This window comes from Sinocyclocheilus grahami, unplaced genomic scaffold (genome assembly GCF_001515645.1).
Source record: "Sinocyclocheilus grahami isolate Dianchi unplaced genomic scaffold, SAMN03320097.WGS_v1.1 scaffold609.1, whole genome shotgun sequence".
NCBI classification, from domain to species: domain Eukaryota; kingdom Metazoa; phylum Chordata; class Actinopteri; order Cypriniformes; family Cyprinidae; genus Sinocyclocheilus; species Sinocyclocheilus grahami.
In genome coordinates, this window is record NW_015505788.1 from 471,875 (window position 1) to 485,372 (window position 13,498).

General features: G+C 32.4%; 1 protein-coding gene across 2 annotated transcripts in view; it reads left to right on the top strand.

The window, feature by feature from the left end:
* The window catches only part of LOC107557587 (MAPK associated protein 1), a 52,123-nt gene that overhangs the window by 25,757 nt on the left and 12,868 nt on the right, over window positions 1–13,498 (top strand). For both annotated transcript variants that reach the window (XM_016241062.1, XM_016241063.1), the window contains exons 6-7: window positions 713–889; window positions 7,131–7,240. In XM_016241062.1, the coding sequence (XP_016096548.1) occupies window positions 713–889; window positions 7,131–7,240 (287 nt within the window). The remainder of the gene's footprint in view (window positions 1–712; window positions 890–7,130; window positions 7,241–13,498) is intronic.

The window sequence follows — 13,498 nt, forward strand, 5'->3', positions numbered from 1 at the left end:
ATAAACAAGCCTGAACTACACCTTGACTCTTATTCTGTAATGTCTAATCTTTACTATTGCCAGCTGTTCATTCAAAAGATGAGGGAGAAATATTATGTACTCTTATAACAGTCTACAGCATATTACAATATAAACACCATGAAGTAAACACTGTCATAATTCATCAACACTAGATCATAAGCAATCACTTGCCATAAATGCTTGGTATTCATCGATTGTGAAATGCTCTGAAACTGTGAGTCTGAAGAGCATGTAATAGTGCCGTGTTTTTACTTTCAAAACATGCAGCTCTCATTTATTTCATTCAATCATACCCTTTTGAAGTGTAATAATCACATAATAACCACATTAGGCCGTATTGCGATCCCCGTTTGTGTAAAATGGCAATTAAGATGATTGTAACACCATTTAAGATATTTAAAACATTTTATAACCTTACATTTCATAAAACTTAATTTAAGGATCCGCAGGACTTTTTTATTCACACGTGCTCATAAATATCGTTTACAGTTTGTGCACATCTGTTTTTGTCACGGATGCGAGTGAAACGCTCTCGCTGTCAAACCTTTAAAATGCTTAGTTGCTTAAAAATAGAACAAGCTAATAGGAAAACAGGATTTTACCTTATTGAAATAGTAAACATACTTTCATTGACAACAGCACTCTTTGAGTTAGATATCTCTCTTATTTTTCTCCTTTCTTACCTCCACAGTGAAAACGTCAACACTTACTGCCTCCACATCGCTGAGGATGACGGGGAGGTGGACACAGATTTCCCTCCGCTGGACTCCAACGAGCCCATACACAAGTTTGGCTTCAGCACGCTGGCTCTGGTCGAGAAGTTTTCATCTCCTGGACTGGGGCCCAAACAGTCACTCTTTGTTCGAATGTAAGAAAGCCACTTAACTCTGATTTTATCTCCTCTAATTAATACTGCTGACTAGCGGTGTGCACAGATAGTCGAATATTCGATCTGTAATTATTATTTGAAAAATAAAACACTATTCAAATTTTACTACGTGTTGCTTTGCTGGCCGTAAATGCAGGGAATCCATGATAAATTCGAAGCACGCAAACTAAAAGTCAGTTATAACTAGTGCTGTCAAACGGTTAATCGCGATTAATCGCATGTAAAATAAAATATTTTGTTTACAGAATATATGTGTGCGTACTGTGTATATTTATGAAGTATATAAATACACAAACATGCATGTATATATTTCGAAGCACGCAAACTAAAAGTCAGTTATAACTAGTGCTGTCAAACGGTTAATCGCGATTAATCGCATGTAAAATAAAATATTTTGTTTACAGAATATATGTGTGCGTACTGTGTATATTTATGAAGTATATAAATACACAAACATGCATGTATATATTTAAGAAAAATATGTTATGTTTATATATTAAATATATTTATAAATAGGAATTATATGAATATACATATATGCATGTAAATACATGTAAATATTTTCAAAATATACATGCATGTGTGTGTATTTATATATACATAGTAAATATACACAGTACTCACATATATTGTGTAAACAAACTTATTTTGGATGCGATTAATCACGATTAATTGTTTGACAGCACTAGTTATAACTAAATGCACTTGGTGGCGCCGTGGAGCGAGTTAACAAGTTGATTGTTTTTGATCACAGAATGTCGTCGTATGCCTCGCGAAGTTTGGAATTACTTTGATAAACATTATCTTACTAAATGATCTTACAAAATGATCTTAAAAAATTGAATTACTTTTGATCAAATGAATCAGTGAAACTGAGTTATCATAATATCACCACCACAGTGAGAAATTACATGAAATCCAAACAGCTGTGGACTGAGGAAAGACCGTTGTACTGAGTGAGCCGAGAAGAGAGCTTTTCTGATAGCCAAATGATCTTGAGACATATGCTTCCTTTAAGTTTCCTCTAGGGCAGCGGTTCTCAATTCCAGTCCTCGCGTACCCCCGCTCTGCATGTTTTGCACGTCTCTCTTTGTTAACACACCTGATTCAGATCATCTCGTTAGAAGTGAGCTCCGTGCATGAACTGTGTTCGATTGGCATGGACCCTGCTCAGTGTCCATTGCTCCCTACTCCCTGAGCAGGGGAAATCCGTTGAAGTTTTCTTTCAAAGAAAGAAACGCCGTCATGTTGCTCAGAGACACAAAACAGAGCTGTGGCTGTATTCGGGATGATTTTTGTTGGTGAAATAGAGCAAAAACAAGCAATATGGTGTCTAAAACTTAAGTCTCTTAATTAACTTATTGTTTATTGAATTCAATGTCACATTTGTAATCATAGTAATTTTTGGAGAAAAACGGCACTCTTCGTGTGAAATTGAATAACAAAATGAAGTGGTATAAATATATACATTTTCTGTATATACATTTGTGATATATACATTTGTGATCATTCTAAATGCATTTTAATAGACTGAATCATGCAGTGAAAGTACGCACTCTAAATGCGCACACGCACTAGTCTAGACTTCACGTAATGTATGCGTGCGCTCTGTAGGGATGTTTTGAATGGTTTTTGCAAAACACTCGATAATGTCAAATCACACATCGTTAAAACAACAATTACGATATTATCGCAGACGATATATATCGCACACCCCTAAAACCTATATACCATTTTTGTTCAAAAGTTTGGGGTCAGTACAATTTTATTTTTGTAAGAAATTAGTATGCATTAAATTGATCAAAAGTGACAGTTAAAGACATTATATTGTTACGAAAGATTTCAGTTTCAAATAAATGCTTGAACCTGAGAATCCTGAAAAAATTTATTTTCACAAAAATATTAAGTTAACTGTTTTCAACATTGATAATAACCAGAAATGTTTCTTGAGCAGCAAATCAGCATATTAGAATGATTTCTGAAGGATCATGTGACACCGAAGACTGGAGTAATGATGATTTGCATCACAGAAATAAATTACATTTAAAATATAGTCAAATGGAAAACACTTATTTTACATTGTAATAATATTTCACAGTATTTCAGTTTTTACTGTACTTTTGATCAAATAAATGCATTCTTGGTGAGCAAAAGAGAATCTTTTAACAAATATAAAAACCTTACCTGTCCCATGCAAACTTTTGAACGGTAATGTATGCTTATACACAATTCCAAAGGGTAAGACAAACCACGTCTAACCACAAAGCTGTCACATTTCGAACCGTCATTAAATATTCAGCTTATTTTATTATTCACTAGAAGCCTAGAAGTTTGTTTTAGTGCACAGCCTGTCATAAGGTTCTTATGAGAATTATCTGAATGTTTTAACCCTTAAATGAATGAGGTTTAAATGCCTGTCTTAATCACTCAGTCCTTTAAGTTTGTTGGAGTTTTTTTTCTTTTCACCCACAGGCCTCTCCATCAAGCTCTTTTCTTTGTTTTGTGAGCTCTCAATCAGATTGTTTGTCTTCTGTACATATGGGCCGAAGTCTAATCAGCTGTTTGGTTAATGTGGCTAATAAAGCATTAGGAGACCCCCTATTAATTGGAAGTTGCTAATTGGATTTGAGCGGCACCCTGCCAGACTGTCCTGCCTTTGATGGGGAACCTTGGTTTTGGCTGTAATACTGAATTTAATATTGTGCAGTGAAGGTTCGGTTTGTTTGTGTACGTCACAGATGGTTTTATGTGATGTTTTCTTTTACTTGCTCAGGTTGTGTGACATTTGCGCCGATTAACAAATAATCATGGACATTTTTATTAGGAAATAATGAGATGTTTTGCAGATTGGAGAAATTTGTTTTCGCAGTCAGGTGAACTGTTCCTTCATCATTATATCAACTGTAAAAGCAACAAGTTACAGTACCGTTTTAAAGTTTGAGGTCAGTGCGACTAATAGAAATTAAGACTTTCATTCAGCAAGGATGCATTAAATTGATCAAAAGTGACAGTAAAGACCTTTATAATGTTACAAAAGATTTCTGTTTTTAATAAATACTGTTCTTTTGAAGTTTCTATTCTGAAAATATATATTATATTTTCCACAAAAATGCAACTGTTTTTAACAGTGATAATAATACTGTAAATGTTTCTTGAGCGGCAAATCGTTTTAGAGTGATTTCTGAAGGATCATGACACACTGAAGACTGGAGTAATGATGCTGAAAATTCTGCTTTGATCACAGGAATAAATTATATTATTAAATATATTAAAATAGAAAACAGTTATTTTGCATTGTAATAATATTTCACAACTGTTTTACTGTAGTTTTAATCTGTATCTTAATGAAACATAAGAAATAGTAGTAGTGTTCTTTTAGTATATTTAATATACTACTATATGTATTTATTAATATTTAGAATCACCGGTATTAATTAATTTATATATATATATAAATATATATAGATAAATATTTATGGAATTAAATAAGATTTGATCATATGAATGCAGCCTTGGTGAGCAAAAGAGACTTCCTTCAAAAACGTAAAAAATCTTTCAGACCCCAAACTTTTAATTTTTAACTCTTGATAGATTTTTTTATTTTTTTTGAAAAGTTTTTTTTGTGGCCAAGCTGCTTTGCACTTTTCATTGCATTTCACGTGTCTTTGTCTGTAGTTATTTGTTCTTTATTCATCAGCTTTCAGCCGTGGGCTGGTATTCGGAGCTCTCTGGGTCAGCTGCATGCTCCCTTCATGAGAGGACCACTGATGTGGCAGTGCAGGACCCTGGGCGAGAACTGAGCCAGTGCCTGGCCCTCAGTGGGCCCTCAGTGGGCCATCGGGGCCGGCGACCTCTTCTGCCGGAACCCTGGCCTGACGTGAAGCCTGTCAGAAGCCCTGGCCCGAGGCAGACGGCTCAGGACTGCTAAATGGAAGTGGACAAGCGAGTCCTCTGTCCAGAAAGTGTGTGCTCTCCGGTTTCTGTCCTCGGGTTGTTGTTCTGTTGATAAAGTCTATCGCAGTGATGCGTCCATGTGCTCAAAGTTTGACTCATGGACTGGCCCTCGGGCCCCATGTGTTGAGGATGTGCTCTGTTAAAGCAAGCCACCCACTTCTGAGTACAATACAGTCTTTCTGTGTGCAAGATTTTCTTCTGATACAATTGTATCCACTTACTGTTTTCACTGGTACCGCTATACTGTTATTCCAGAGTGATTCTCTTGAATCTCAGACTGCATCTGCAAAAAAAATATTGATTCCATTTGTATGCTCAAGTGGTACAGATCTGTTCAGTGAATCAACTGAATCAGCCTGAAGCAGTCACATGAGTCATAATTCTGTCATTGGTCTGAATCATGGAGTGAATCAGTCAGATGTAGGGTTGGGAACCGAACTCGGTACTTTTAAAGAAAAAGTTTTTAGGGCCCTATTGTTCAAAATTTTGAAATTGAGACTTTTGGACTTATTTTTTCACTGAAATAAATGTTTTTGAAATTACACAGAGAGTAAAGTACCGAAAAAAGGTACTGTTAGATACCATCAACCAAAATTCAGGTACCGATACCGGTACCCTACCGGTTAAAATGTGAACGGTACCCAACCCTAGTCAGATGACTAATTTCCTCACTGAATCTGCTCAGATGACTCATTTGCTTACTGAACCACAATTTATTATGTCTATTAATGAGTCTAGAACTGTAAATATTAGAATGATTTCTGAAGGATCATGTGACACTTAAAACTGGAGTAATAGCTGCTGAAAATTCAACTTTGCATCACAGGAATAAAATATTTTAAAACACATTCAAATAGAAAACAGCTATTTTAAATTGGAATAATATTTCACAATGCATTTTTATAGTATAGTTTATATGTTATAGACATAGTAGCATTTTGTTGGTGTTATTTTAGCAATGTTTTTTTAATTTTAATTTTGTCTTTAGATTTTGTTAATTTTATTTCAGTTTTAGTATTAGTAATTTTAGTACTTCAGCTGAATCATGGACTGAATCAGTCAGATGACTCATTTCCTCATTGAATCAGCTCAATTGACTCATTCGCTTACTGAACCACAGGTTATTATGTCTCTTAAAGAGTTGAGAACTATTACAATTTCATTTTAACAAAATATAAAAAAATTGAAAAGTTAATGAAGCTTAATTAATCTAATTAACTGAGTATTTGTTCAAAATCCAGTTGAAATCACTGGCTTACACATTATAATTTTAAGTGATAACTGTCATTGTTTATTATGATAAAATGGGATATTTTTAATCAAATCTTAATGAAACTTAAGACATAGTTGCATAGTATAATTAATATTCTACTATTTTTGTAATTTTATATTTTAATTTAGCTAGTAACTAGTTTTAAAGGGGTCATATGATGCAATTTAAATTTTTCCTTTCTCTTTGGAGTGTTACAAGCTCTTGGTGCATAGGCTTGGTTGAAAACTACATGTTTGAGAGAGGCGGGGCATAGAGGACCTACAATAATGTACAGTATTTGAAAAATAATGTGTTTTTTGACCATTAAAGCATGTCAACATATTCTGTTACACCAAATAATTATCTTTAAAATAGCATCATATGACCCATTTAATGATTTTTTAAAATGTCTTTAGTTTTTATTAATTTTATTTCAGTTTTAGTATTAGTAATTTTAGTACTCCAGCTGTAACTTAACACAAATTAGACATAGTTGACAACTAAGTAAAAAAAAAAAATATATATATATATAATTTATTTATTTATTTTTTCAATTAACGTAAATGTTTGTTAAAAACACTGCTTAGTAGAAAATAACTATCTTTTTCTTTTATGGCATTAAATAAGATTTGGTCATTTGAGGTTATGATTCCATAATACAATGATATATTACAATTATAATGGTATGATTACAGTATCAGTTAATGATATTTTTTTGATTCTTTGCAGCCACAAGCACAGATCTTATCCAGTAGTTTTATTTAGTTTCCTCAGGTTTAACTGGGAAAACATTAAAATCCTATTAAATTCTTCATGAAGATAATGATTTGATGCCTTATTAGTTCACATATTTGAATCTAATATGCCCAGCCCGTTGGTTCAGACTCGAAGCACAATCCTGAGGTCTAAGTTCCTGATCTCAGTGTTGATGCTCTTTAGACAGGAAGTTCACATCTAATGCAAACGTTAAAGATGTATTCATTATGACTGATGATTTGCCTTCCTCACACACAGAAACGCCGCTCATGGTTTCTCCCTGATCCCAGTGGACAGCCAGAAAGTCACCATGAAGGATATTCTGCAGAAGGCCCTCAAAAAGAGAAAGGGCTCCCAGAAAGGATCAGGTGAGACATCTCAAAGATTCACGTCTCACTTAATGTGAACAGATGGATGTGTTTTATATTCAAACTCAGATTCCTAATCCTATAATGTTGAATTATATATTTTGGTTGGCCTGCAATGTTATTTTAGTATTATTTATATACCATTATAATATTTATTCATATTTTGTATTGGCCTTTTTGTTGTTGTTGTTAATCATTTTAGTTTTCATTTTAAATCTAGTTTACGTTTTGGAATTTGTTTTAATTTTTTTTAATTTTTATTTGTTTTTAATATTGCTATTTAGCTTTCATTTATTTTTATTTCAGTTTTAGTCATTTTAATACTTCAACTTAATTCAGGTGGTTGTCAAGGCAACATTAAACTAATATTTATATTTCATTTTATTTTATATTTTTATATTATGTGTATATATTTATTATATAAAATATATATTTTCTATATAATTTATATAATATATTTTTATATTAAATTATATTTTTATATTTGTAATAGTTATATTTTTATAATATATTTTATAGATTTAGTATCTAAAATATATACATATTTTCTATATAATTTACATAACATAATTTAATATTATATGCATTATATTTTTTTAATAGTTTTAGTTAACAATAACAACTCTGGTGCTTTTGCATACATATTGGCATGATCAAATCTGTACTGTTTTTGGTGCAAGAAAACTTGACTAGTATTATAAGTGCACTTACTGGGAAAAAATAAAAGCTGGAAGAAGCATAGCAAATGGTGCCTGTGAATTGTCGTTTGAACTGGTTTTTGTGCGTGTAGTTTTCATCAAGTAAGTGAAGCTGTCAGCTGTGATTTGGCCGATAAACGTGGCAATGTGCCGTCCTAATTTGTCATCGCCGAATGGGGTGGAATCTGATAAGGACAGAGACTTTAATACAAAAAGTCACAGGTAACGGATCGCCCCTTTGACAGCCATGATGAGCCGGGGCAGTGCGAGATAAGAGGGGTGAGGAGAGGAGATTGAGCCGCAGACTGACTCACAGACGGAGAAGTGCACATAAAGAATGGAAAGCAATGGTGCGGGAACAAAAGTATATTAGAGAGAAAATGGATGAAACGCAGTGAAAATGATGGCGCGTGGAGAGCCACTGGAGCTTCATCTCTCCTGAATTTACCACGCACTGAGGTCACAGCCTGCAGCGAGAGAGGTTCGCTTTAGTAAGGGCGCTGTCAGTTTAAAGAGGATGTAGTCTTCGCTTCTGTCTTGTGTATCCACACAGCCTCATCGGTATGGATCACATACTCCTTCATCAACACCAAACTGACTAGTCTGTAGCAGCAGCTCTCAACCTTTGTGAATCCAAGACCCCCTGTTTTCTAAAATTATTTAATTTTTAAAAAATATTCTTTAAATTCATTTTCTTTATATTACATAAATTTGAATTATATTAAAATATTATTTAAATGAGTTATAGTTGAAATAATAGTACATATTTTTTATGTTTAATTATTTTTGTTATACTGTATATTAATTGTTCAAATTATTATATTTTTAGCACTTAATTGTTTTTATTCTTATAATAAATCATTTATTTTTCCAGGAATGTATTTTCAAATTTTTTTAATGTTTTGAATGTTTAGTAAGTGAATCATTTTATTATTTTTTATTAATTCATTATTTACATTATCTTTTAATTATATTATGTTATATTAAATTACAACAATTGTTTTTAATGTTTAATTTATATTAATTTTAATTATATACATTTCAGTTCAATTAAAATAATTTAATAATGATATATAATTTCCAGAATTCAAGATTTTTTTGTTTTTATGCTAAGTTCATTTTTAATTATTAAAATATTTGAATTATTATAATTATTTTAATGGCAAATTAATTGATTTATATATTATATTATATTGTATTGTATTGTTTTGTATTGTATTTCCAGAATTCAATTTCTACCTGATAAAACATTTTAGAACTTGACATATCTAAAAAAATAGAAAAAGTATACTCAAGATAAAAATTCCTATATATATATATATATTTATTATTATTTTTTTTTTTTATTATAATTTTTTTTTAAAGATTTTATTATTTTCTATGACTTTTCCAAATCTAGAAATCACACTTTTAAAATTAGTCTCATATATGGTTTTGTCATTGTTTTGGCTTTTGTCATATTTCCAATTTTTTTTTTAATGTTTGTAAAAATTATATATTTAAGCAATTTAAGCTATCTTGCAAAGTTCTTTGGTTTGATTTGTAGATGCTATTTTATAGTTTCCTTAACATGCTCTTTTAAAATGGTCAAGTCTCGAAATTTCAATGACTCTCCTCACATGACAACAACATGTGCTATTTTAGTACAGCTAATCTGTCTGTAGTCATTTTAAAGATAATCCATCACAATGACATTTGCCTTTCACTTAAAACAATTTAGCACTTTGAAATTCACAAATAGTCTAACGTGAGCCTGTTTTGGATTCTATTTTGGGTTGGAAACGCAGTCTGATGGCATCTCTTTCTGCAAAAAAACCATGCAAGTATTTGACAGCTTTTCTAGAAACAACAAAGATGGTGAGAATAAGAGAGAGAAAAAAATGCTCTGTCTCTGTGAGATCCATGTTTCTTTGTCTTTCAGAGGAATCAGAGGAATAGCCAACTCAGTCCTCTCAGTCTTTGGGGCAAACAAACCCAGTGTTTCTCTTTTTGGATTTGGGACATCTTAGATATGCCTCAGTTAAAAAAGAGAGAAATATCTGCTTGCCCTTAAAAGTACAACCACACTCAGTTATAATAGCATCTTTAGTTCCAGTGGTTTGAGAGTACTTGTGTTTGATGCACAGCCTCTTCAGAGACGGACTGATTTGACAGCAGCCCAGGAGAGCCCTCAGAGGGAATTTAATTAGAAATAAACCTAGAGAATTGCCCTGAGGGCAGTGAGCCATTGCACTGTCCCAGCCCAGTATCCCATCTTGCAGGTGATTGTTTCTCTTTTAGTCCAAGATGGTGTCTCAGAAGGCACTTTGAGTGGATGTGATGGGTAGTTGGTCCAGAAGAGAAACGTTAGATGGTGCGGACCGCGCTCTCATCTGCATTTAGATGAGTATTGATTGTTTATTTACCCGCTGGAGACAAGAGACCGATCCAGTCCTCTGTCCACTCTCTTCTGCAGCAGCCGTTCACTGTTTGGCCATTTTCTTTCTCTTTTGAGCAGTTCTTTTTCCATTAAATGTGAGTTTAATCCTTTTGGAACTGAACAAGGAACAGGAAACTAATGGACAACTTTTTTTCTTTTAAATAATCTGTTAAATTAAATATTTGATATTTGATGTGTGTGTGTAATATAACATTATAATTTAGTTTAATGTATTAGTTTTAGACAGTTTTTTTCCTAGATATAATAATACAAAAAATGCAATACATAAATTATAATAGAAGTTAAAATACTAAAACTTAAAATATAATTACATTTTAGAAATTAAAATATAATGAACACTTATAAACAACATAGATGTGTATGCACACATATTTTCATGCACGTAAAAACAATTAAATAGTATATATTTATTTTTAATTCAAAATGTAATTAAAATATAATTACAGCTTATTAGCAGATTAAATATTGTGCGTGTGTAATAATACATTATGAATTGCATTTGTTTAATGTATTATTTTTAGAACGTATTTAAATACAATACTAATAATTAGAAAATAGTAAATACATAAATTATAATATAATTAAAATGATAATAGTAATTACAATATAAATTAAAATATAATTAGCCCTGGCCTTATAAACATTGATTAAACACACACACACACACACACACACACACACACATATATATATATATATGTGTATATATATGTATGTGTATATATGTATATATGTATGTATATATATATGTATGTTTAAGATAGTACATTTGTTTTTGTTTCAAAATATAAATTCAAAGTATAATTACATATTAAAATCTAATTAAAGCATATTGACAGAGATTAAATATTATAAATATTTAAATAATACATATTTATGTATGTATTTATTGTTATTAATTTAATTTTGTGTTTATTTAATGTTTATTAGTTTTTACATTTTTTTAAGTTTAAATGTTTGTACTGATATTAAATAAAGTCTAATATTTTTGCTATAAAAAATGCTGCAGTTAAAAGGTTAGCAGTTAAACTGAGCGAATATATAATGGTAGGACGTGTGGACACTAGAAAGGGTGCGCACTGTAAAATACGACTAGTTTTATGTGCGGCTCGGGGTTTGTAAAGCTCGGTGGGTCTGTTGGGGGAGATAAGCGCGATTGAATGCCTCCTATGAGCCTTATCAGGGTAAATGTTGGTGACATTTGGGAGGCAGCGATGGCTGCGGTTTGGAGTCGGTGTGCCTGTGTGTGAACTACAGATGAGCTCAGACTGTGACTGTTATGCTTTATGAGCTTAGGGCGAATACATTGAGACATTATACAAAGATAAACGTTTTCAGCAGTTATGCTGTATTTGTGGGTATTCAGTATTAGCTGTTTTATTTAGTACTTGGCTTGATATTTTAATGACACACATGCACACAAAATGATTGGATTTGGAGCTCCACATGGTACGCCTGGCCTCCAGTTATTAAAGATTCATTATAAAACGGCTCTGAAATCTGATCACTGAAGTCTTTCATATATATACACACACCTGTGACTGCACATCAGTCGAATTCTATATAAATGAATTACCATATATTATCATTGCATATACATTACCGTTCAAAAGTTTGCGTGAGTAAGATTTTTTTTTATTTTTTTTTAGAAGAAATTAATACTTTAATACAGCAAGGACGCCTTAAATTAATCAGAAGTGACCGTAAAAACATTTATAATGTCAAATAAATGCTGTTGTTTTCTATTCATCAAAGAATCCTGAAAAAAAACGTATCACAGTTTCCACAAAAATATTGAGTTGGCTGTTTTCAACATTGATAATAATCAGAAATGTTTCTGGAGCAGCAAATCAGCATATATTATGATTTCTGAAGGATCGTGTGACACTGAAGACTGGAGTAATGATGCTGAAAATTCAACTTTGCATCACAGGAATAAATTACATTTTACAGTATATTCAAATAAAACAATATTTTAAATTGTAAAAATATTTCACAATATTACTGTTTTTACTGTACTTCAAATAAATCAAATAAATTCATCCTTGAAAACATTAAAAAACACACTGAAGACTTGAGTAATGATGCTGAAAATTCAGCTTTGTATGTATTATTTACTTAAAAATCATTAGCATTGTTAATTAATTAATTAATTAATTAATGTGTTTTTATTTTCAAATAGTTCAGTTATCGAGAACCGTGAAATTTTACTGGTATTGGTACCGACTACTGAAATTTTGGTACGTGATGACACTATTGAACCTTTAATCGTTACACCCTTAATCATTTGATTTTCACTATGAAATATGCACAAAAAAACACACACACACACACACAGTTGCATTTGTGGTTTACGGGGACTCTTCATAGGCGTAATGGTTTTTATACTGTACAAACTGTATATTCTATTGCTCTACACCAACCCTACCCCTAAACCTACCCCTAACAGATAAAACGCAGTTTTGTATATATTTTTTTTAAGCCTTTTGTTTTACGGGGACACAGAAAGTGTCCTCATAAACCATGTTTACATTGTAGTACCCATGTCATTATACACATTTGTGTCATAAACCATATACAGTGGGGCAAAAAAGTATTTAGTCAGCCACCAATTGTGCAAGTTCTCCCACTTAAAAAGATGAGAGAGGCCTGTACTTTTCATCATAGGTATACTTCAACTATGAGAGACAAAATGAGAAAAAAAAATCACAGAGCTGTCAAAGGACACCAGAAACAAAATTGTAGACCTGCACCAGGCTGGGAAGACTGAATCTGCAATAGGTAAGCAGCTTGGTGTGAAGAAATCAACTGTGGGAGCAATTATTAGAAAATGGAAGACATTCAAGACCACTGATAATCTCCCTCGATCTGGGGCTCCACGCAAGATCTCACCCCGTGGGGTCAAAATGATCACAAGAACTGTGAGCAAAAAAAAATCCCAGAACCACACGGGGGGACCTAGTGAATGACCTGCAGAGAGCTGGGACCAAAGTAACAAAGGCTACCATCAGTAACACACTGCGCCGCCAGGGACTCAAATCCTGCAGTGCCAGACGTCTCCCCCTGCTTAAGCCAGTACATGTCCAGGCCCGTCTAAAGTTTGCTAGAGAGCATTTGGAT